Genomic DNA, 26,713 nt, shown 5'->3' with positions numbered 1-26,713 from the left:
AACTCAACCTGTGCCAATGGGATTGGTTTATATGCTTAAATTTAAGCATGTACTTAAGTGCTTTGCTGGATCAGAGCCTTGCTTGTTCTAGTCTATGGTTACCTTTGAAGTGGGAAGTATCTATCAAGCACAGTCACCTTTCAGATGTGTAAGGTATAGCCATTGCTAATCATGCAGCAGGTTTTGAGATACTGGGTGAAGCAGCTATCTGCAGTCCATCAGACGCCACATTTTTCCCATGTAGACAAAGTCTGAGTTAACATCAGCCATTCAGACTTAAGTGTCCAAAAGCTGCCAGTCTGCAACATACTTGGTCAAAATTAATTCCTTAAGACTTGCTTCCAGTGATTGTTACACTAATAGTTTAGCACCTTCATTGGACATTACTATACACATCCAGCATCACAGTCCAAAGAATAATTTTTTTCTTACCTGTAATCCACGATCCTCTTAAAGCTGAATATACTTCACTTTTCAAAAAATTCCTTTTTAGAGGACAGACATCTTACTGATTGCTTTTCCTATGTCTGTCTCCACTTCCTCTTTCATCTCAGATGCTTTCAGTGAAGATCCAAAATAGCCCAGGTTGCCTTGCTGTAAATATAAGTAGACCCTGAGCCCCTCCAAAGTGCTGTTCTATTATGTGTTTCCTCCAATAACGCTGCAAATGCAGAATGAACAATAGAGGGAGAATTTTTCCAGCAGAGGCAAACTTTTTGCTGCCTTCTTTAGGAAGAAGGAAAGTAAGCATCCTAGCCAATCTCCAGGAAAACAGTTTGCATGACTTGTGAGCAGCCCACCTGGAGCCTCCTCAGATTTCAAATCTGACAGAAGGGAAGTTTGGAATTTCCTCCAGAAATTCATGAAGGTCAGAAAAAAACAAAAACAAACAAACAAACAAAACAAAACAGAAAACCCCTGAGAATAAGAACACTAGCAAAGGATAAAATGGGCAGAAAAACACCAGAGAACAAACTCAGTATCAGAATCAAACACTTATTAGCCTATTGTAAATTGATAATAAGGAATTTTAGATTCCTCTGTTGTATAATCCTAAGGGTCGTCATCTTACAGGTAAGGTGTTGGCTTTTCTACACTAGACCTGGTCTTTAGATGCTGTAAAGGTCACAGTTTGTTCATGTCAGCACAGATCCCAGGGGAACATTTCTTTGGTGAAAGGTGGTTAAGAATTCCACAGCAGCTACCCTGAGTCTGACCCTGCTTCATTAATCAACAAACAGCTAAAGCACACAGAGAACAAGTATCTGTTATTGTGTACCAACCTCCTTATAACCAGATATACATCCTTTGACATGAAACTGTGTGTTTCGGTCCAGTTTTTAAGGCAAGAGGGTTTATAACAACTTATTTATATTCAGAGGTTGTATCTCATATTTGTGAAATGCTGAGATTATTTGTACATATGCTACTCATAAGAAATTGATTTTAAAAAAATTTATTGGTGTGTGTACACATATACACATATACTCTTATATACATAAAATTCATTTATGAATAGAGCATTTTAAAAAAATTGAAAGTTCTTTGAAGTGTACTTACAAATTTTAAATGACACCATGGTAATATGATAAATAATGGCTAAATTATGAGTTCTTAAAATAGTAGAATGGCAGTAATAAATAGATCAAAGACTTCCCTACGCTAATATCTGTATGAGCAATAAACAATGGTATTTCCTATTCTGTAATGAATGTCATGGTTCTGATCCATAAGGTTTCACATCTTTTGCCTGCACAGGCTCACAGAGTAGATGTGGAAGTCACAAGTCTTTAATGTAATTCAAGCTCCAGCTCAGCAACTGTGAGTTCATGCTGAAGAGAACGTTGTGACTAATGTGGCCAAGAAATTCCTGAGAGAATAAGAGTGATTGTTAACAGTTCTGAGAAACTCTTCCTCTGGGTTATTATCCCATAGAGAGAGATAGTGGGTTTTAGCGGTTTCAGCCAAACAAACAGCTCTGAGAAACTAGGCATATTCCCTCTGAGATTACAGCAAATGAAAAACAAAAACCATCTTATGTTAGAAGCGGTTTGAAGCATTCATGAAACTGCCAGTGAAGTACGTGGACTTCTTCCTGCTCTGTACATCAGGTCAGAGTTTCCATACTCCCAAAGGAAACTAAGCATTGGCTGAAAAAAAGAGAAAGTCCCATTTACCCTTACTGTTATCTTTACACAGCTGGCTTGACTGAAGAGGGGTGAGGCACAGGCACATGTAGTGACTATTGCAGCCACCAGAAAACAACGCAGTAGCAACTTAAATGGGCACTCCTGATTAAATGATTTACATCTAGGATGCTCTGCTCATGCACACCGAAGTAACTGAAAGGGAAGTTGCTTGAAAACTATTTTCTTGTGGCGTTCTCCAACTCCTTGAGATAGCTGGCAAATGAAAGGTGTGATCCAGTCCCAGGGCACTGAAAGCTAGAAATAAAGTAGAAAAACTCCCTGACTAGTGGCTTAAGATCATTTTAAGACTTCATAAGTGTCAGCCTACTTTTCTCTAACACCACCGCCTCACATTGCCTAAAGAAACTATGCCATCCTAATACAGGTTAAACACATGAAGTAACACTTCCTTATATATATGAAGTAATGAGCAGTAACTGTTTCGTCAACAGCCTCTCATGCATTTTAAGGTGTATCCAAGCAAATCAAGTTAACAGGGTAGATGGGAAGAGGGAAGATAGTTTTGTGACTAAAAAGCAAGGCTGCAGCTAAACTGTTGGTACTCCCACAGATTTCCCAGCTCAGTCTTCTGTGCTCCTTTTGTCTCCAAAAAGATAACACCAGTAAAAATAACTTCTAACATCTAACCTTTAAGTTTTCTTCATTATGTTTCTTAGTGTGCAGAGACAATGATTAACACAATCGAGCACTGGTTGCAGGCTGAAGTTCATTACTGGTGCACTACTGTGGCTCTCTATATGCTGATACATAGCATCAGAGCATCTCTTAAGAGAACATTTGATAGCATCACTCATTTATCTGCATTGTCACACAGCCCAGATGGTTGCAGTATGTAGGCAACTGAGAACCAGAGCAGCAGGAGGAGTACATCCTGCTGCAATTTTCCTTCTGGTGCTAATCTTGATGCATTTAAGATTAGTTTGTTGGTTAGGAAGCCTACAGCTCTGTGTAGATGGACCCAAAGACCTAGCAAATGAAATAAACTGGAGCAGCTGCACTCAGTAGCTTGCCAACTATCAAATGACCAGATTTGCCCATAGAAACTCAGTAAAATATTGCAGCTCAGCCAAGGGACAATTCCCTACTGCGCAGAGTGAATTTTCTTTTGAATTCCACAAGGATGGCAGTCTGTTGCAAATGGGTCTGTTGTTAAAGATCAACTCAGAAAGCAGTGAACTTTAGCAGACTGATTATTACTATGATGTACAAACCCAGAGACAAAGAAGAAACAAGACTTCTTCCATTTGGCAAATGCAATTTTATTTCTGGATTAATTGTAAGAGTTAAAATTTTAAATGTTCTAACATGTGTACCCTGCCAGACACATTAATTGGCATACCAGAACGATACTGCAAATGAACAAAGTCAATGTAATCAATCATTTCCATGTAAGTACAGAATTCTCAGGAACAAAATTGTTATTTTTCTGTATTACAGAAAGAAGGGTTTCCGAATCTTGAAAAGGCAAGACTTCAGTGGAATTTTGACATGCCACATAAGAAAAATCTAAACACAATAGGTAAAACAATACAAACTGGCAGATATAAGGAATGAAGAAAGACAATGATGTTTCTAAGGAGATATCTTGATAATAGAAAGAAATTATTAAGTCTACAACTGTAATCATACTTATTTTAAAGCCAAGATAGTATAGATGCTATAGTCTTGAGGAATTTACTTTAATAGAAGACATATAGTCACCAAGAGTGAAATGTTACACTTACTGACTTCCTGCACAGTTTAGTCACATATATACAGCCTCACTGAGAACAAAGTACTGAAGACTGTGTTTCACACCCAAATTTTCCACCCATGACTATATGAGGGAGTAATTTCTGCCACCAGTACAAATATTTGGTAGTATAACTGTGACTGCACATAGTGATTTTATCTGGACTACTTACTAGCTATTTACTTTGCTAGTAGAGAAGATTCTTTATACTGCATAAGCATCACCAAAATTATTCCTTACAATGCTAGCACTCCTGGTATTACTGGTTTATCCACCAGCAGGGTTTTTATACTCAAAACAACTCAAAACTGAGCAACAGAAATGGATATTAAGAGAGCTACAAGAATGAGTAAGAATAGAAGTTACCTATATACATTCCCATTTCTCCAGGGAAAATCAGTATGTACGGAGTAAAAATATAATCCTTTTCACACCCAAACCAGCCTGTGAACGTGTAATCACAAGTGTTGCATGTGGGAACAGACATCTGTGTTCTATCTTCATTTGTCATTTTAGTATCTATTTCCAGGAAAATTGGAAGATCATTTTCAAAATTTGGCCCCCCAAAATAGCACAATATAGACTGAGTTCTCACAGACCAAACTATGCTCACTGGCAGTCCTTCTCAATGATCTTGCAAAAATTTCTTGCTGTACGTCTATAGAATGATTTGAAATTACTCAATTTACCTGAAGATTCTGGAGTCTCTAGTTCAATTTACAGGTCTGATTGCTCACATTTCTTTCAAATAAAGATGTATTGCATGTGGTTATTGATTTCCTATTAATTTACAGAGCAGCATGTTTCTGCAAGGGGAAGACTTCATTTCTCCAGTGTAGCCTTCTTTAAAAAAATGTCCTGAAGAAAAAAAGAAAAAGAGAGAGTGAAACAGATGCTGTTAGCTGTAGTGCCATTTTTAGTCTTTCTGATAAGCACAATTTTATATAACTGGATCTCAGCTGTCTCATTTTGATTTGTATTGTAAGTAATAATTGAGAAGACCACAAATACCCACATGCAACAAGAAATCTTACCTTGGTTCTTCTAGAGATCTATGACTGTACTTGTAGTAATTACAGCATAGAGAAATCATATGCAGTAAACTGAGTTTGTGACACAAGAATTATTTCAGGACAAACTCATTGTATAGTGACAAATTAACACAGGCAAACTTCAGTGAAATCCAAACAGTCATGAACACTTCTTTACAGGCACACTGTCATATAATACAAATGGAACAAATGGAAACTTGTTCTTTGGACAAGCCTTAACAAGGAAGCAATTTGTAGTTACTTATAAACTTATGAATTCACAAAGCCACAGCAGTGGTCCACAGATAAGGAAAAACAATTAGACTAATCCTACTTGTTTAGGCAGGGCCTATTTATTTTGTAGTCTGGCAGATGATAAACCAATTCTGCAGAGAACCTCTAAGGGACATTAGGAAGTAGAACCTAAATACTTATAATTTAGTAGGACAGGCATGGCAAAAGCCCAAAGAACACTCCAGCATGCCGGGAACAAGAGCAAGCATGGCATGCAATGCACAGGCAGGCACATGCTGAAAAAATAACGCAGCCTCACAATGGACAGTCATGTTAACCCAGGTCTGGCTATTCACCATGAGGGAACACTGCAGTGGCTACAGCTGCAGGAGATACCCTTGTCTGTACACAGGTGCACTGCCTTCAAAAACCTTTCTGTGTGTGTTGGGACTGACTGTTGATGAGGGAATAGTAGGGCTAAATATACAGGATATGAAAACAAAAATAACAGTGACAGTTATTTCATTGTTTATTAGTTTATGCACAGGTATTAAACACAGTTTTACAGCAATCTTCAGTGGGTGTTAGCCAGTAAAACTATTCAGATTTTCAGCAATTAATACTCTAGTATTCTACAAAGAACAAGAGTCCGGGTTAACAGTGACTATGAAAGCTTCTTCTGCCATTGTACTTGGTAGTAAGGCTATCTTCAAATCTTTTCCTTCATTCAAGCTAGAAAATATTGGCCTTGCTTTTGAAACTGTTTGTCCAAAGTAAAGCAAGTTGTATCAACTTGATACCTCTATCACACTTCAAGCCATAGATTCTTGTTTCACACCTATGCTAATTATCTTTAAAAAAAAGGCCTCTGTGAACATCACAAATTGCCAAGACACCCAAACCACTTAGCTCTTTTGAAAATTTTATGCTTAGGTTAGTTTAGACAAGGATAGTAACTGCAATTTAATTAAAAAACCCCACAAAACAGAACTAAATGTGTGGCTGTGATGAATGCTTATGGGCACTTGTTTCCCTAAATGATGATCCACAGGACCGCAGTAAATGACCCAAACTGAAGTAAGAAATTTAAAAAACAAAACAAAACAAAAAAACAGCCAAAAAAAAACCCCCAAAAACCCAACCCCCAAAGAATCGTCAAACTTTAAACCGAAAGTATGAGTGTGTAGTCACGTACAATCAATTCTGAGAACCACCATTTTGAAAAGTCTGGGAACCACTGCTGTAATGCATGCTGGCTATTTATAACTATCAAATTAGCAACCATATGATGCAGAAAGTTATGTAGCCCAGAAGAAGTAAACACTTGAAATATGTCTGATAAAAAAAGCAAACTGTATAGACTATTGTTACTAGCCTTTTAATCCCCAGAGAAAGAAAGCTTATGTACTTACAGTTCATCATTGTATTCCTTTGGAGGTGATGCCGCAATGACTAAGTCAATCCAATCCTGAAAAAGAAACGCACAGGCAAACATGTGCTGCTAAATACTGCTTTTAGGGATGGTTAATGGCCCACCATGGAGTATCAGACAGAGAATCAGGAAGGCAATCTGTTCCTGGAAAACTACAGGGAGGAAGATCATTTCAAGATTGAGCTGTTTGAGTTGTATCCTGAAATGAAAGAAAAATCTACTTGTCTTGCAACAAGCTTTTGAAAATAATTACTCTAGGAATCAACCTATATTTGGTCATCTTAGCAATGAATGCAGTTCTTGCTGAGAAAACACTCACTGTAGCTGAAATGCACTGTTATTTGTACATTAAGAAATCAAAGATAAGCTGAGCTATTATCATAAAATTTCAATCAGCTTATAAGTCATTTTCAATATCAAAGAGAGATTCTACAGATAAATGTACTACAAACACTCAGAATGTAATGTGTTTAAATACCAATCTTGACATGTGGCTAAATGCCATGAACTTTCACAGTAAATTACATGCATGATTTTCAGAGATGCTATATACCAGTATTTTCTGCAGATTTCAGCTCAGTTTGGTAGTACATGGTATACCTGTTACTTCTGATGTTTGCAACATCGTTTGTGTTGATGTGAATGTTATAAAATAAAAGTATACTTCATGAGCATTGTAGGTAGAATGAAGTATTCCAGGTTACTTACCCCACCCACGTTCCAAGCTTTTGCTAGAGTTGCCTGTGCTTCTGCTAGCCTGGTGTCAATCAGTATCTTGCCATTTACAGCTAATATTTCATCCCCTTTCACAATGCCTCCTGGTGAAAAGACCAATATGGTATACATACACATAAGCAAAACAATTTCTGTGAGTTTTTTCTGTCCTATATTTATGCAGTACTGAGTATAATAAGAAGTGTCTGCAGTAGATGTGAAGGCTTACACTGAAAACTGACATAAACAAGGAAATATGCTACAGGCAAAAACAAAAGGAATTTTTAGGCATGGAAAAGCCACACTAATCTCTTATTGATCATGACCAGTAAAAAACTAGTTTGGTAAGATTTTTCCATAGTAGAAGTTTGCCTGTCTAGGTAATCCACCTATACATCTTACAAACTGAGGTTGATTGTAGCCTGTTACTACTATGAAAATGGCAGCATTCCTTAAAGACCAGAAGGTATAAGTGTCATTTATCAAGAGTTTGCAGGACTGTCATTCCTTTGCAAGAGCATGTGTAACGTTTAGTCCTTAGATCTGATATTGATTTGCTAATCTGGAATGAAGCACAATCAGCTAACTGGGACTGGATTTGAAGAGAGGAAAACACAAATGGTGAGGGGACAGCCTTAGCTATAAGAGACCCTCAAAATGGTGAAGAGTCGAAGAGAAACAGAGTGCTTGAGAAATCAAGTGGCTGAGATGTTTTTACAGCAAGAGTAACTTGAATTTAGGTGCAAGCTGGGACAAGGTCAACAAAGACAACCTAAGGACATATTGTCCTCTCTGTCTACCTGGTCATTGACAGAGTTCTCAAGGAAAGGGTGAGAGATATTGGCCACCAGGAGCAAAGCCTGGATGTGTTGGTATGCATGTTCTTGTGCCTTCCAGAGAGCTAAGCTGTTAGTCAGAAGGCTCTGGCCTGTAGTGGGATTTGGGGAGTAAAGCGAGGATGTTTTACAAAACAAATTACTATTGGAAGTAGTATTAAGAACAAAACTAAGCAGTGTCATGTAGCCATGGTCAGGTAATTGCTTTGCACATGGAAGTATTACAAATTTCATTGCTTGGAAATTGTGAAATAACAGAGACCATATTCTTTCCTTAACTAGCAGAATATACCAGAAAATCAGGTGTTTGGGGTTTTTTTTTGGTTGGTTGGTTTTGTTTGTTTTTTTGGTTTTTTTTTTTTTGGTGTTTCTTTTTTTTTTATATATCGAACTGGGAAAAAAGGACTCCTTATTAAGAGAAGAGCTCTACATTTTCAGGCCACATTACGAAGAATTCTGTAATGATAAAAATACAGCAGCAATGACCATTTCTTCTTAAATACTATTTATAATACATAGATGTTGATTTAAACAGCACCCTTCAGACCATGAGCCTCTATCTGAACTGTCCTTAGAGCTGAAACAGAATTTAGCTGCCTTGGGCAATCTAAGAGTGCCTCTCAGTACTAGGAACAGCTATGAAGTCAGCCAGCAACCCTCAGCCTGTGCAAGGAGCCGCTTTGCAGCAGCATTCAGATCCCCCATTGTTACTCACCATGTTTGTCTGCAGCACCACCCTCATAGATGGCAGACACAACTATCTTTCCAACTGGAGAATCAATTCCTCCCTCGACTGCAAGGTCTAGTGAACCTTCCTATTAAAAAAGAGTTTCAGTTCAGAAAAGGCTGTTAATTTTTGTCATCAACAGGAGCTTAATCTTTCCTTCTTTCCAGTAAATGGGACAGTACATGAAATGCTTACATTAACCCTTTAAATACCAATCAATAAAATAATACGGTATTTACCTTTTTAATTCGTAACAGCCGTACATCTTTTCCTATAATCTGCTCTGGGGAAAACTATGAAAAAAATATCATGATTAGTCATTTCCACCCTGGAAACACAAAACAACTAGGCTGATCTATATAATTTATGGGAGAAAAGGGACCTTTTCCTCCTCCAAAATAGTGTTAGAGGAAGATCAGAACACCAGATCATCTTTTCCTGTAAGAAAGGTCCTTTTCAACATGACTGGAAAAGATGAAGACCCAGCAAACCAACAAGCAAGAATCTTACCTCCTCCCAGCCCTCAAAATCAAGGACATGTTTTTTTCAATGTATTTCATATTAAACAGTTAGATATACTTAAATTCTCTCCTTACCATTGAATATGGATCAAAATCTTCCACATATTTCTGGAAGCCCTGAGAGTAAAATAATACTTAATTGTAAAAACATCGTGCTCATGCACACACTTAACATACAAACTTAATTTTACTTATTAGTGAGAGAACATATAATTCTGTAAGCTATGAAAGAAGACAGTAAATGGAGAAAAGCACAGAAAGGCAGCAAATTGTCCATCCTGACAGTCAGAAGACATTTCAAAACCTTATAACAGATCAGCAGTTTGAGCTGTTCATGCTACAGAGCAGTTTTGAGGGATAGTTTACCACTGTCAGCTCTGCAGTTCCTCTCTACACCTGACAGAACAGAAACAGAACTTAAAAGCATCATGGGTAGGTATGTTCTGCCACGCTCTTCTGAACAACATTTCTTGGGACTATCACCATGTTGGACAGGCAGAAATGATAGGCTCCTATTTGCCTGTCCGCGAAACTATTCCAGTGTCTGGATTGTAGGACCATCTTCCAGCCCCCTTCTCTCCATTTCCATGAAGTTTCAGGGAGTTGGCTCCATACCACAAGCAAATGCAGGACAAGAACAGATTTTGTTTTCATATGGTTCTGTGGAGGACTTAAAAGTTTTGTCAGGAAGTGTCTGAAATATGGAAGATAATATTGCAGTTAGGTAGAACAAGATTTAAGCTTTGAGAGGACCCACACTTTCTTAAACTTCCAAAAGCTAGTGCATTACCCTTGTCAGACCAACACTTCAGGGAAAAAATGGGAGTTACCTTTTTTACAAAGATTAGAGTTCCTGAGTCAGCAATCAGGAATCAATGGTGTTTGGGTGGTGGTTTCTTGAGGAGGATTAGTAGCTACTGGGTGAGACTGTACAGGTGATGCTAGAGATTTATAAAAACTCTGCCCTTATCCTGTATGTTAAAGTAAGGACTTCAGGACTTAACAGTAATCTTTACTGAGGCACCTAAATGCTGTATCATTCTTGTGGCTTCAAGCTGCAATAACCTGGGGATGTGGGAACAATGCAGAACCACACAACCCTTTGCTGACACAACAGGCAAGCCAGTATCTGACACAGACTAGTGGTTCAGTGTGTGATCAAGCTTGATATACTCATTGTTGACCTCTTTTCTACTGGATCCACCTGATGACAAAGTCTATTCCACTCTCAGACACAGCTAAGCCTTTTTCCACTTGTTAATCAAATGCACGGCTTAAGGTTCCTCTGGTATCTTTAAGGGCTGGCTGTTAAATGACAATGTTGCAGCAGAAAACACTAATGCCACCTCCTGTTATCATCTTTACCAAAACTGCCTAATGTTGACCTGAGTATGAATGATCCTCTGGGGTCAGATCTCATCATTACCATCACTGTCTCTGACAAAGTCAGTAAGCACTACTACACAGCTCTGCATTAGCAGACCCTCAAATGTACAACAGCGCTGCTCTTTTGTCTAACCACACTTACACAGACCAGGCACCAGTGGTGCTGATGACTCTGGCGTGGAATGGCAGTCATTACACACAGGCATTCTGAACTGTACAGTGTGAACCGTGGCTTTCCTGCAAGCTGCCCCTCTCTTCACCTTTTCCCTGAGATCAGAAGACCAACTTAAGCAACTCATGTCCTCGTTCTGTGTTTCTTCTGAGATAGAAGAAATGTTTGCAACAACTGAAGCATGACGGTCTCCCCAGGGTCCAGAGAGCTAAATCTTCAGGTCATAACTGCAGAACTTCTGCTTGCTGCCACAAGTAGGGTTTTTCTCATAGGGAAATATGTATTAAAAGCATCTTTTGGGAACAGGAACATGAGAGACATTATTTATCATTTAAATTGGTATGGGTTGCATGACATTTGTTAACTGCTAACTTTAAGGAACTAAATAAACGGGAATTTGATCACGGACTTCAGTGAGGGTAGTATTTCATCCTGTGGGGAAAAAAAACAATCATTCATTCATTTACAAAGGATATTAATATAATGAATAGTTTTACTAAAACTGTAAGATAAAATTTTTTCAACGGTAGCTACCTAAACAACTAATAGTTTGAATAGCTGAATTTGTACTGACTTTTGGAATCATGGATATCTACGGTCTCAGAACAAGCAACTTAGAGGAAAGAACTCCCATCTCAGCCAAGTCACAAATTCATTATGTAATCTAAAGGAAGTCGTTGAACTCTCATTGCCCAAGGTGGCTCTCATGAAAAACAGATGTTGCCCGTGAAGAAAGTTTTCCTGGGAAAATGATTTTTAAAACAGGAGGAAAAAAACCCAAAACCTAGACCCCACAACAAAAACCTGCAAGCAAAGAAGTGATATGATCCTGACCCAATAATGTACAAATGCATCTATGATACAATGAAGACATCTGCTGATCTGTAATAAATCTTTCCAGAAACGGGCATCAAAAATTTGGGGAGCAGAGTGCACTCCGTATCCGAGCAGGGACTAACGAACCGAGCAACACCAAGTGGAAAGCACAGAGCTAAGCATACCCTCCCACTACTCAGGCCGTCTCAGGCGAAAGAGTTAAGACCATTCTAATATTTTTTTGACTTACACTAACATCCATAGGACTGAACATAAGTAGCATCTGGAACAGTAAAAGGTTTGATTGCACTGTAACAACTATCTGTCTGGATTTCTAGATGAAAGGTAAAGTAACTGCTTAAAAAAAGAAAAAAACCCAAACATAACAAAACCAAACCAAAAGCACTTAAGCCAACAGTACTGTTCACTGAAGTTTCTAGCATCAATAGTCAATAGCAATTGACATCCAACTGAAACAAAAAAGAACTGAAAGAGAAACCCATGATCAGATTTAACAAAATTTTCCAAAGAACACATTTTCTAAGAACACAACTGTTACATATACAGACCATACCATCATTCAATGGCAACTGAACAACCTCAAAGTTTGTTTTATCTCAGTCAAATCCAGTTTTCTCTTCTAGATCTAGATTGAAATTGATCAAAAAATGAAAAATTAATCTTAATGGCCTACCATCCAAAAGCTCACACTGAGCTCACAACCATGTGCCAAAATTTTCACATAACATAGCAGTGCATCTAACTTAGCTTGCACTAATAAAGTTGTTTTGCACAGAAACTGGCACGTTTAACAGCAGCAGAGAAGTTAGGCATGAAGTTCACTTCTTCAAGGGGCCATCTATTAAACCACCAGTCAACCAAAGAGGAAGAGACGAACACTTCAGCACTATGACAGAGGAAAGCAATAAAAATAGTAATACAGCAGAAAAATCATATTCATATAGCCTTTCTGTATTGTGTAAGTGATTTCCACCACCAGTTCATCTGATTTCTTATCAATAACTATTCTATGATAATAGCTGTATTTGTTAAACTAAGAAAATAGTTTATTACTGAAAGCCTTGCAACTGGAGACTACAAAAAACAAGGAAACCTTAGTAATATTAAAAAAAAAAATGTCAGCGTCAGAGCAGTTATCAGTGTTCATCTATCTTAAAGTTTGCACTAACCATCTACGTAGTTAAGGATGGTTCAACCTAAAAGATTTACTACCCTCTCATTCTTCATCTGTCTAGACTAGCAGGAGTCACAGGCACACATTGAAAGTTTACAAAGGCGAGCAGTTTTCATGCACATGTCTTGCATCCTCTGTTTTAGAAACTGAGCAAGAGGATTAGAAAGGAAAGTTTTAAATCTATGATCAGTCAAAACAAGAAGTACCACACAAAACATGGAAAAAGTTATTTTACTTGTTTTTTGTTAGATCTAAATGATGAATTGTAAACCACCATCCTTTTAAACATCTCTTGTGGCTGCAAAAGAAAGAGAATTGCCAAACCAGGTATTAACTTTTTGCTGTAAACAAGTATCACCTACTTAGAAATAATCTCACTGCTTTTTTTGCTCTTCTAGGGAATGAATCACACCTGCATTTGTTATTGTTTGTTCCCTGTACCATTTCAAAATGAGAGAATGTACACAATGGAAGAGTACTGAAAACAAAGAAGAAAGAACTCTATAGAAAGTACATAAATAATGCACATTTCCATACCACAAGATTTATTAAAAATATTTTCCATGATTCCTTTTATCCCTGATTTCTACAGAACAGTGCTGGGTCTCTTCTCCATGATTTTGGAAAAAATAATTGAAAAAAAACGCAGACAAAATGCTAGACAAGTATTTCCAAACTATTAAAAAGTCATGATAAACATGTTACATATTTAAGATTCGCTCTCCTACCAGGGATTTCCTACACTGAAAAGTGAATTCCTTTATTAAATTCCTCAAGAAATTGATAAACTGAAAGAAAAAAAATATTTCTATTTGGTCTCATCCTGGAAGAAGCTACTACCTAAATTCTAATTACTAGTACAGGTTCATTCTACTTAAAGAAAAATTATTCCAGAATTTGACTTACTTCTGAGTGGTCTTGCTTCAATTTGGATATCTACAACTAATTTCACAATATTAATTAATAACTGCTTGATTTTATTTTATTGTGTTGAGCTTCAATTATTTTAATCCTATACTGATTCTGGTTTTCTTTTGCTTGCAGTGCATTAACAGAATGGTACACAGTAGTTTGGAACCACTTAAAATACAAAACCTCTTATGTTATAAATATTTTCAAAAATAAAATGGGCTAAAAAAAAATAATTCTACAAAACACTCCGCACATCTCTCCAGCCTCCACTCAAAACTATGCATCAAATCAGGTAATGTATTTGAGTCCTCTGAAACAAGAACAGATTTCTACAGACTAAACAATGGTATTTACATTTCTAAACTTGATTTGCTTTAAAACAAATGACTACATAACAGTTTCACTATTGATTCTATCAGTGTCCTACAGTCATACCATTACTTGGAAAAATATATCTATTCCTGAGTTAATGAAAGATCTGTGGTCTGCATTTAATTAATGCAAAGAACCGAGTTTTTGTCTGGAAGGACTTTTGGGCAACTTTGGCAAGATCTTCCACAAAACTCCTCAGCCCCTCTATAGCCACTTAGAAAAAAAAAAAATTTTCTTTTCAACACAGATGGTTTTGGTATAGCTATGGCCAATAAAAACTGAAATTCCCAATCATCGAGTGTCTTACCACATAGTACCTAAGCACCAGTCTTGGGTCCCTTGACTACAGTCCTGCAGAAACAGGCTTCAAATCTTGCAAATTAGAAGAAAGCTTACTCATTCTTCCTTTCAGAAATGCTGCATCCAACCCCAAAGGAGTGAGGGAGGAGAAATCTTTAGTAGCAGCAAGTGCATAAAGCCTTCTATCTCACACAACAGGATGTTTGTGGTAGCTGGGAGAGCAGGGACTAACATTCATGTTGGTTCTGCTTCTCTGGAAACCTCACCACTAAATCATAACAATCCTCTCCCATTCTGTGAGCCAAAATTTAATTAGCTTCATCATGAGTATATTCCAGTTCATTCTAGTACAGCAGAGATAAACAGTTCACACCGATTTTGATGCAGAGCAGCCCTCAGCATTCAAGGCCACACTCAAGGTTTAATCCTCACCCACCATTTCCTTATATATAAACAAGAACAATTTCACTTTCATGAACTGTTAAAAGACCTGGGAATTCTGACCTGAATTCAGTTAATATGAAGACCTAAGTCACAACAGAGACTTCACTGTTCCTATCTGGTCCAGCTACCTTACAGACAGCAGGAATGTTTTACCCATTCTTGCATGTTTATTTTATTCTTATGTTCATGCATTTCATCTTCTTTACTATTGAAATGATTAAGTATAGGCTGACTTGACCAGCTATTTCAATCAAGTAAATCCATCAAGATCAGTTTCTAGAGTTTGATACTCAGGACAGCTGAATTCAGATAAAAACAAGGTAGCGGAAATATTAAGTGCATTATGTCATAGTAAGACATAGAGACTGGCATTCCATAAGGTGTGTGCCATCTGGCAAAACAAGAAATAGGGTAGCAAAAGATACTTTGCCCTTGGTGATACTTCCCTTTGCTAAAAAAAGCTGAACCAGTCCTGTACCTGAACCACTGGCTTAAATAAGGACACACACCCCTCCACCAAACAAAATCCATTCTTTCTGCATGAAATCAAATTAGAATTCTTATACATTTCTGAAGACAGGCAGGTACCTCCTCCTTGTCTGTTTTGTCATACACTGGTCTTTTCATTTTTTAACTAACAGAAGTAGCCTCACTCCTTACTTTGGTACCCATGCAAATCTTACTCCACATACAACTGTGACCACTGCAGCAAGGATGCATTAAATCATAAACAGAAGTAAGAGGTAACAGGTCTACAAAACCAACATATAGACTGATGTTTCTCTCAAAGTCCTACCAGAATATTGCTCCCACTAAGACTGTGATCTTCTGACTAATATAAGGCAGTCTGGGAGTGAAGATGATTGACAACTGAAATATTTTAGCACACTTGTGATTTGGAAAATGTGCATGCATGCATAACAAATCTTAAGAAATTTCCCTATGGAGGTGGATCTTATTGCCAATTTCTCAAACTAACTGTAAGCAGTCAGTAACACAAAAACAACAAAAAAAAAAAACACCACAAAACCAAAAACCAAGCAACATGTTGAATTTGTACCAAGACTGTCTGATCACACATAAAAGTATTACCAATTCTTCAAACTAGTTTATATTTGCAGACCAGGTATTTATTTTTGAGAGCTAGATGACATTAACTGCAGATTATGATTTTACTTTGTTCATTCCTCCTCCAAGAAATTTTATATTGCTTACAGATGCTGAATTACTGAACACAATCAAGATGAAAGCTCCAACATATACAACTGAAGGAAATAGCTACACAGGAGGGATATGAACTTCTTTTTAGGTCATGTACCTGCCTTCTCTTGAGCAACTTACAAAAACTGCTTTCATTTATCATTTCAATCCATTTAGAATATAGAATTTTAAAGATGACCATGTCTGTGGGAAAACTGGTTACTAAGTATCACTTAAATTTGTTCAAACTGTAACAATAAAGGAACAAGACTATCTGAATTATTAAAGCATAAAGAGACAAAATCCACCACACTTTGATGAAAGACAGGTAGGACTACTGTGCATATCATTTATCACCAGATATAGCATAAGCTTCTAATTAAATAAATGAAATGCAAATGTGATGTTTTTCCATCACTTCAAAAGCTCATGTTGCAATATATGATGAGCCTTGCTCATACAAATGTATATATACATGCATGTCCACACGTATGCATGTAAGACACACAGCTCTTTCTTCTAACAGCATAAATCATAATGACCTTGAAGAATAAATACTACTAAATGGTCCACCAGCTATGTTAAATGAATTTTCAGGGCTGTCACTTGGGAATTATTACCTGTTAGAGCAGTGTTTATCTTTTCATTCAGTAAGCCTTGGCTCACTTTCCCCCATATACCATAATCCCCAAAGATGCTACATGGTTGATCCTAAAATATTTAGCCTAAGAGTTTTTTCTTCATTTACATTTGAAATAGAAATGGAAACGTAGTAAGAAAAAGAATGTGATTGTGAGTCAACTTTGCAGTAACACTGCATGACCAGTATATTGGAGTCTAAGATATAACAGCACACATTTTTTTTCTCTAAACATGAAATTATGAGGTATATATCTACATTTCAAGTATATTCATAACTGTTTACAAATGAAAAATACAGTGTAATTAATTTTTACTATTTGATTTCCAACAAATGAATTCAGAATTTATAAAAATAAAAACCAACATGTGAATAAATGAAAAAGATCTACCATCTTAGACTGTATATTGCTTTGGAATTATGCATTCCAGTACAAAAATTGTTACTAAAAGTTACTTTTAGATCATGGGAAAAAAAAAAATGGAAAATGCCCTTTTGTACTTACCATTAGTGATCACTTCAAAATCTACATGAATTTTAGTTAGCAGAAAATGTGAGAAACACTGATTCTTTGAGGACAAGTCAACAACAAATCCCACAATACTGCAGCACTTGCAAAAAGAACATTAAAAGGCTTACCAGGGCCTCTGATTTGATTGTTGGCCTGACTATAACGTTTGGGTCAGGATGCAGCATGACTGGTTTAGAGACTATTGGTACCCCTGGATGTCGCTGGGTAGGTGGACTTGGAGCAAGTTGCTATGGGGTTAATTTAAGAGAGTTACAATTCACAGTATAATTTGTGCAAATCCATCATTTCACCAAGATGCTTCAATTAGTTTATGGTAAAGAATTTAAGGACGCTAATACAACAAAAAGCTTACAGATTATTTTAACTAAGACTTACAAAGTCAACAAACCAAAACATAATTTTTCTTTTATCCAAATAGTAGCTTTTTGGCCTAAACTCTGACTTCAGCAATATTATGGAAAAATTTCATCCCAGCTTTTGGCTTTTATCCCACAAAGGCAATGAACCAAATGAAAAACTACAGGAGAAAAAAATAAAAATGCTACAGTTGAGTGTAAGAACATAGTGAACCTGAAATGAGATTTTAACTAATCTATGGCAAAATAGATCTTTCAAGGCGAAATTCACCAGGACTGCAGCGATCAGCTTTCCATAAAGAATTTCAAGTTCACTTATCTTAAGAGCAAGGGTTACATTAATTACCTACACTTGACTCTACAAAGTACAGATACCCAGAGGCATCTGAGACCTAATCATGCAGCACATACTAACCCGATCGTACACTTCTTACTCAGTCAAAACTCCCACTGACGTCAAGCATAGTTTTATTCAAGAGTTCAAAACTAAGCCCTGTGGGTTTAGTTTCTGCCTTAACCCTAGCAACTCTTAGCACACTCTTGTCAATGTTTCTCATAGGAAATGTGATGTATTCCAGATATCATTTATATAGTACAAGCTGTATCCTCTGAAATTACTTGATTTGCTTCCAGCAAATCGGTTAAGCCACTTTTTTTATATTATTATTTATTAATAGGGGAATTTTTGGCTGACTTTTTTTTTTTCCTTTTTCAAACAATTTAAGAAAAAAGTTTTGGAACCAGATCTTTGCAAGTCCCTGTGGATATCCCTCAATGAATGTTGTTCCACACTGCAAAATATATGGTATTATTAAGCGTTCTGATGTTAGACGAATCAGCAGGTTCACAGATACCAACTCGTTAAGAGTTAGACTGGATCTGAATGATTTCTCCTGGAATTGCACAACATAGAGACAGACTTTTCTAGAGTGCCTCAGAATGGGGAAACCTGACATCCTGCCATCCTGAAACAAAATCAGTGTAAAGAGTTGTCAAACAAATGTTGGCTCTTCTGAGAAGAAAGCTTGCTTCTTAGCACTCATTATGTTTAAAATACAGTTTGGTTCTCGCTCCTTTTGTCTACCTTCACAGAATAACAATGTATATGCTCCAAGACATATAGACATCCAGAACATGCAAACATGGACCATATGTTGCCTAAGTGCTGAAAGATGAAGTCCTCAGGCCATTAAGAGTCACTTCGGCTACCTGGCAATTAGATATCCTGTAACACAGCAATGGATCCATGCACATGAATGTAAGTGATGAGTTTTAAAAAAATTAGCCATGCAGAGTCAAACCCCTGACATTAGCATTACATGGGAAGTTTGTAAAACTACAGTCACTATTAACAGTATGTGACATACCAGTGGATTGCTTGACACAGCAGATACTTTGCCGACGTGGGAGGTGTTTCTTACAACCTAAACAGTAACAGACTTAGTACCAGGTTTGTATAAAGTACATTGCTAATAATAATTTTGAGGAACAGATCAATTTACACCAGATATTTTAATAGTTAGTTGTCAAGAATGTACTTGACAGGATTTTGTTCCTTTTACAGGTATCTGTTCAAGCTGAATTTGAAATTTTAAAATGTGGGGAAAAAAAAAAATAACACCTTAGCAACACAGAGAAGATTTACCGGTTCGAGTATTGTTAGAAAAGTAAACTTATGGGACAACAACAGTTAGGGTTTTTTGGCTTTAGCAGGCATAAACACAAGATCTCTAATTGCTGAAGTCAAATAAATGTACTGCTTCTGCTTATCTGTGGTGTTAAAAAACAACTTTTTAAAAAGCAGCAAGGATAAATTGTCCAGCTTCTGATTTTTCTTCCATTTCTGAAACCACATCAAGAACACTCAGTTATCTACTTATAAACAAAGCAACTTTGGCTCAGTATTAATACTTTACTAAGAGCTTAATTCTCTCCTCATTTACACTTATTATATTAAGTGAAAACTGACTTACCATTTCTGAAGGCTAGGCTATTTTTTTGTTGTTGTTACCTGATATAATTTTCTTTAATCTTTAACCTCTTTTCTCTAACATATCCAGCAGTGAAAAACTGACAGAAACATATATTGGAATATATGGCTTTGGGGTCAGATCCAGTATGGCAGTTCCTATATTACTTCTTTTATCTGAATATTTTCTATTAGCATTAGGAGAATGTATTTCTCCTCTGAACACTAGTATTTTGTACACTTGTGCCATTTCACATCATTTTTATTTTGCAAATAGCTTGGGAAACCTGTTATCCATAAGAACATCTGACATCTCCATTTCAGTGAATCTAGCATACTCTTGGCACTTCAAACATATAAACCGCATATATTGAGCACTATCAGAGGACTACTTAAGTTTTTATAAGGAGATTCATAGTTGACATTAGGGCAATTATTCACATAGAAATAATCTGCCAGTTTCCACTGAGAAGTGATTACTTTGCATATCCTTCCTCACCCCAACCAGAATAATGTAAACACAAAACCTAATATTTCCAAGTAAACATGCAAAAACTCATGAAAACCAAAAATGCAGTCAGTCAATCCATGCAGAAAACTGTAGGGGGGAAAGTGATCATATGGGATCCTCTTCTGCTGTTTGAAACAAATAAGAATCTTTTGCCACAAAAATGAGTACATGAATCCTACTACCTGCTTAGCAAAGGGAATTATGATGAAACAGTTGCCATTTCTCTCCTAAAGTGAGATCTGGCACAAGATTTCTTATATTTGATCCTCTTTTAGACTGAGATTGTAATAAGGAGAAAGTCAGAATGTTTTCTCAAAGAAATCCCTGACTTTTGCACACACAGGAGTTAAACCTGATTACCAGCTCTTGTTCATTTAAAAGTATTTTACTGGTAATTTATACAGTGTTGATGTTTTAAAAGTTTGAGCTTCTAATTTTAAGCTGATTTTCTTTGTTTACTCTTCTCACCTAACAATGCAATTTGCTGACATATTTTAAAACACTTTCACAAGTAATTTTCACCACACAGATATTCAGATATTTTGCTCGAATTATGATTTAGATCTGCTGCCTGTCACTGCTTTTTTTTTTTTTTTTTTTTTAATCTTTAAACACTCAAGTCCAAATTGCCTTTTTAACTGATACATGATACCTGAATGTGGTAGGGTTGCAACATACATAGGGAGGAGAGCACAAAATGCTCTCAACTTCAACTGAAAAAACCTCAACAAAATAAAATTACTTCTGAACTGCACTCACTATTATGAAACAATGAAACCATCTCATTGCTTCTTCTAACATTGCATGTGGCAGATGGGTAGATCCAGTGGATAAAGTGGGTGATGGAGCAGGGATAGGAGGCCAGGCAGGGGAATGGTCAAGGCACATGCATCCAAACAGATCACGAGGTCACCTGGGGAGCTGGTGTTACTGCCAGGGCTGGACCTCTAGGAAGTGGAACATTTGGTGTAGGAAGTGGATGAGCTGGTGATGCTGGAGTAACGGTGGGTGGTGGTGGCAGCGGAGGTGGTGCCACACGTTGTTTAGGCTTGTCAACTTCATCTAAATTTATGTCATCAAGATCTGTGGTATGAAGCTGCAGGCCACCGGCAAAACGCCGCATTGATGTGGCAGAAGGAGAAGCAGGAGGACGTCCACTTGTCAACTATGTGCAACAGAACAGAAATCTGCCTTAACAGTTCATCTGCCTGCAACAGATCTGAAGGAATTAATGGCAAATCCTAGAACATCACTTAGCCTAACTGCTCCTGCACAAGAAACTCTTGCCTTTTCCCACAGAGAATATACATAAATTTTTTCTCTGAAAGACTTTTTAAAAGCACTCCTTGGGAATCCAGCTTAAAAAGAAGAAAATCAGAGTGCTGTATGGTAGTTTTGGCTGTTGGGTTGAGGGGGTGACACAAAACCCACCCCCCCCAAAAAACCCAACTGCATGGCATCTTCAGAAGGCAAAATCATAGGAAAAATCACAGATAACACAACTCTTGCTTCCCTAGCTCTTCTGAAGAGAAAGCAAGAATTTGTTCCTTGCAAATGTGATTATATTAAAGGGAAATAAACAAAGACAGGTCTTGAAATTCCATGCCATTAAAAAAATGGGAAAGGGGCTGAAATCTGATGTAAACATAATCAGACATTAATACAAGAGGGGGAAGTAAGCTTAAGCAGCTATCAAAAACAGAAGTTTAGGATACTAGGAAATTCAGATCCAGAGGAGGTTCTGGACCTTCTAATTTCTCTTTATCAACATCAGATGCATTGTGGGGCTAACAAATGACAGAGTTTGAACATAATGAGCAGCTCACCCAAAAACCAAGGTTTTGAGTGTGAAGGATTCTACATATGCTGTTAGAGTTGCTGACATTTCTTTTATCAGTGATCAAACTAAAGTATTTAAGAAAAATCAGTTGATAATCTTTCATTTTGCTGTTTTGTAGACTCAACTGAGGAAATATTAGATACGAGATCGACAGACACATGCATCTTAGTCTAGTATGACTTCCCTCAAATGGGTATCTCTGTTGAAATTCTTTGGGATCTCCTTATCTGCCATACTCACCCCTTGGTACTAAAAAATAGGTATGTCTTTGGCAGAAGTCAAGAGATTTTGACTGTTCTTATACCCAAGTAGCAGTTCAAGCCTGTATTACCTGAATATTGTTCATCTGCATTGATCCCTCAGAAGCATTCTGGGTTTGTGTTTTACGTCAGTTTAACTAGTTAGGTACTTTTGTAGAAGAACTGTAATAGAATATTTATGTATATTGTAATAGAAGAATTGATGGAGCAAACAGAACACAAGAGGGCTGGGTCTCAGGGTAGAGCTCTGGAAATACAACAGTGATTTCAATCTGTAATCTTCCCTCTTACTTTGTAAAGCAAGAAGGACAAAGATCTAGTGGAACACAGGCAACTAAATTTAGGTATTAAGAGAAAACTCAGCATAATCATTCCACTGTCCTAGAGATCTGCACTGAAGAGCCACATGGATCTGAGCCTGAGGCCAGGAAGAACAGAAGACCAGCTGCTTTTTTCAGAGCCGCTCCACATTGACCTGAAGGAAATTCATGCGAGACTGCTCCCCAAGGGTCCCCTTTGCGGTTGCAATTTCTCGGGGATCCTGGGGGAGTTCAGCAGATTGCAGTGTTCCTCTTGAAAGCAGCTGTGCTTGGAAGACAGCCAGAGCAGCAGGATGGTGGGAAAGCCTCACTTCATATCTAGAACCATCAGGCTCTAAGGCACAATTGCTATCTGCCACTCCCTTCATTTAAGGGGACTATTTAAAACATAAACCCAGTGCTATTCTTTGGGAGTTTCTTATCTTTTTCTCATTTTCTTGATCCGTACCTTTATTCCATGCAATGCAAGGAAACATCCAAGAACTCATCATCAGTGATGTTCTTATTTTTACAGGATGCTTAACAATATGGCTGGGTATTCTAGTCTCAGTTTTATTATTGATGGCATGTCCCACCTAGCCCAAACAGCTAACAAGCCAATAAAACTCCTAATTTTGTCGAGATAATGCACTTTAAAATGACAAAATAAAACCAGTTCACTAAAATAATAATAAAAAAAAAAATCCATAAAATATAGGAACAGCAACTGCTATAGGTTGTAATTCATCAATTACTGATTTTTTTTTTTTTTTTCTCTTAGAATGAAAGCTGAGGGGGAAAGATCAAGACAGATTTTTCTCTGGTAAAAACCTGTTGCTTTTAGGAGACAACTAGTGAGTTTAGAGATCATGCAACATATGGACAAGACAGAATTTTACCTCAGGTGACTCATTCTCCACAGAGGAAATCTGTTCTAACCGTGTCTGACAAAGTCTTTCCACCCAGTGCTGCACCTTTTCTGATTCTTCCAGGTCTTCTCGTTCTGTCTCAGATACCTTAACCATAACATCAACGCATGAAAAAAAGGTTATAGATATGGTTATGGTACCCAAGAGGTTTCAAAAGTATGAAATGCCATTTAAATTAGTTTTAAAATTAATAATGCTTTTGCAAATTATTTCCTATCTTGCTGTCTTTCATTAAATTCATCACTACACATAGACACTCATTAGCTGCAGAGGTATCCTCATTTGGGCAAAATCTGACTGTAGAAACAAGCAAACATGGGAACAGAGTTTTGCAGTGAAACAGCGAAGTTTTTAAACTTCATTATCTTTGACATAATTAAACAAGTGTCCTGCTGAGATAATTCCCTAAAGATTCAGTACATTTTATTTCAATATAATTTTGCACTTGATAGGAGAATACAACATACCTCTTGTACAAGACGATTTATTTTCAGTTGTTTTTCTCTCTCCAGCATTCCTTCTTTCTCTTTGGCAAGTTTTTGCTCAAACTCCATTTCCTTTTTATTCTTTTTCTGTTCACACAGACTGTCACTTTTGGACTTCTTTCTCTCTTTCCCTTTCTGTGAAGTTTTGGTGGTTTTGTTTTCTTTTTTTTTGGTTAAATAGATTTTTACATCAGCTAAAAACATCACAAACTTCAAGCTCAGTACATGAGTGCCTGCCTTGAAAATTTAATTACAGTCTGTGCAAGTATGGGGATGGTCTTTTAAAAGAAAATCTAAAGTCCATTTCCCCAGCAATTAGCAGGAAATTCAGACTTATTTGGAGGGCTTGTGCACATTAACCTAAGTTGGAGAAGATCAGACAGTTCAACTTTTTTGCTCCTCTGCAAAGTTACAAGATGAGGGCGCACAGGCCCACTACAAAACTTTGAATATTCAAACAGGTTTGGTTAGGTCTTGATTTGCCATCTCTGTGTTCCGGCATTTTTATATAAATACAAGACTGCTTTCAGGTGACAGATGCTCATGTATAGGTAAATGTGAATATTCTATGCATAAAACATCTCCATGCATGTCCCAAAACCAACACTGCATGCCTCAATACAACTGAAATAAGCATTACGAAAGAAAGGGTTAGATCAAACTGCATTGCTCCTAGGAAAGAACACTGCATCATGAAGACCAAGTAGCCCCTACAAGCACTGGAGAAAATCTACTCATGTGAGAGAACTAATAAAGCACAAAGCAACTCTAAAATTTTACACATAGAATGCAACCAAAAGGGAAAACTACATATTCTTTCTGGAGCTTTTGCTCCCATTGTCTTTGAACTACAGCCTGCTCCTTATTTCTGCTTTAATGATGTCATATTTCTGCTGCCCTCTCCTATTTGTACTGGTAGGGCCTAGTTCATAATTGTGTCCTGGTTTTGGCTGGGACAGAGTTAATTTTCCTCCTAGTACCTGGTACAATGCTGTGTTTTGAATTTAGTATGAGAATAATGCTGGTAACAAGTTGTTGTTTTAGTTGCTGCTAAGCCATGCTTATCCTAAGTCAAGGATATTTCAGTTTCCTGTGCTCCCCCAGTGAGCAGGTACACAAGAGGATGGGAGGGACCATGGCCAGGAGAGCTGACCTGAACTAGCCAAAGGGATATTCCATACCATAAAACATCATGCTCAGTATAGAAACTGGGGGGAGTTGGCCAGAAGGGGCCTTATCATCTAGTAAATTAGAAGATACATTTAGTACCACCTACTAAATGTAAACATCTGGCATGTCAACCTGCTAGGTATCAACAACTGAAAAACTACTGAATTTCAAGGCACACTAAGCAGTACACATGGCAAAGTGTTCTAGAACCTGAACATATATCAGACAACGTTAACTGAATTCACGTACAACAGGGTGAATAATCCTTTCCATACATTTTCCCTACGGATTCAGTTTATTTCCATTTACAGACATTTTTAGTGCAGAGTGAAATTTTGGTTTAAAAACAAAACAGATTGATTAGCCATTTGGAGTAGGATGAAAATCCATCCCTTCCAGATTTAAAAATATTTCTAAAAGCAAAAGACTAAAAATACATCTTTTCAAGCCTTTACTCCAGACCTTGTAGTAAAGTTCAACATGAACTGGGTAAGATCTTACTATATGAAAAAGTATTTGGACACTCTGTAAACGATCTTTGGTAGCAGCAATACAGAAGACCACCTATTTGTGTGAAGGGACTGAGTTTTCATAACATATGTTTATAGATTTCACACGTTACAGATCTATGATGATTTACAGTTGCTAGCAGACAAAATGGTATCAGAGTGTAACATCACTTCCTACTGTCTATCAAGATGAAGAAGCACTTCCTGTCCACACAGGATAAAGTAGTAGTCCTAAACGGTGACACTAATACTTCATCTGACACAATCCCGACCCCCTCAAAAACCTCAAGTTCTCAGAAGATAGACATATGAACTCTACTTGACACTTCTACCCCAGTGAATTACCATCAACTATCACAAAAAAAAAAAACAGAACACCAAAACAACACCACAACACACACTATAACCACAAAATCCTTTTAACATGGCTAATATACACAGAAAGAAATAAAGAGAATAAATCGACAGCAGCAATAAAGTATTATTAGAAATGCTAATAATTTGAAATTGCAATACTTTATCAGCAACTCTACAGACATGAAAGTATCCTATCAAGCATAAAGATTTTCACTTTTTTGTTGTTCACTCTGTGTCATGTACATGCCTAAAAGCCTTTTGTCTTCAGCATTCCTCTTACTGGGAGACTTGCAAACGTGTAACTGGGAACTGCATACTTGGTTACCATTCAATTTTTGTCTCTGTGCTTTTAAGAATACATTTTTCTGAGGACTTTTGGAGAACAAAGACCTGCACTGCCCACCTGTACTGAACACCTTCTGCAAAGTATTGACATACAAATCCCACTGCAGCTGTCAGAACTCAAAAAGTCCAAAGTATTCAAAAGGACAAACTCCTGGGCAGATGCATTCCAAACACATCTTAATTTGTGCACACGTTAAAAGAAGCATTTGACTATAAAGAATGTCTGGTAATAACAGAAAAGAAGAAAAAAGAGTAATTATAATTCAAATGCACAGCA

At 37.1% G+C, this 26,713-nt stretch overlaps 1 protein-coding gene across 3 annotated transcripts in view; it reads right to left on the bottom strand.

Annotated features, from left to right (window-relative positions):
- Positions 1 to 3,448: 3,448 nt before the first annotated feature.
- Positions 3,449 to 26,713, bottom strand: part of USH1C (USH1 protein network component harmonin) — a 50,068-nt gene continuing 26,803 nt past the window's right edge. For 2 of the 3 annotated variants that reach the window (XM_042785511.1, XM_042785512.1), the window contains exons 16-21: positions 9,513 to 9,554; positions 9,156 to 9,209; positions 8,905 to 9,004; positions 7,348 to 7,457; positions 6,620 to 6,675; positions 3,449 to 4,800 (exon numbers count right to left, since the gene is read on the bottom strand). In XM_042785511.1, the coding sequence (XP_042641445.1) occupies positions 4,788 to 4,800; positions 6,620 to 6,675; positions 7,348 to 7,457; positions 8,905 to 9,004; positions 9,156 to 9,209; positions 9,513 to 9,554 (375 nt within the window). In that variant the 3' untranslated portion in view covers positions 3,449 to 4,787. Of the gene's footprint in view, positions 4,801 to 6,619; positions 6,676 to 6,725; positions 6,792 to 7,347; positions 7,458 to 8,904; positions 9,005 to 9,155; positions 9,210 to 9,512; positions 9,555 to 26,713 lie in introns of those variants that run through there. The other variant, XM_042785513.1, reaches the window with a different exon arrangement.

The sequence above is a fragment of the Tyto alba genome, unplaced genomic scaffold, assembly GCF_018691265.1.
Source record: "Tyto alba isolate M040663 unplaced genomic scaffold, T.alba_DEE_v4.0 Super-Scaffold_8, whole genome shotgun sequence".
Lineage (NCBI taxonomy): Eukaryota > Metazoa > Chordata > Aves > Strigiformes > Tytonidae > Tyto > Tyto alba.
This window is presented reverse-complemented; position numbering and strand designations above follow the sequence as displayed.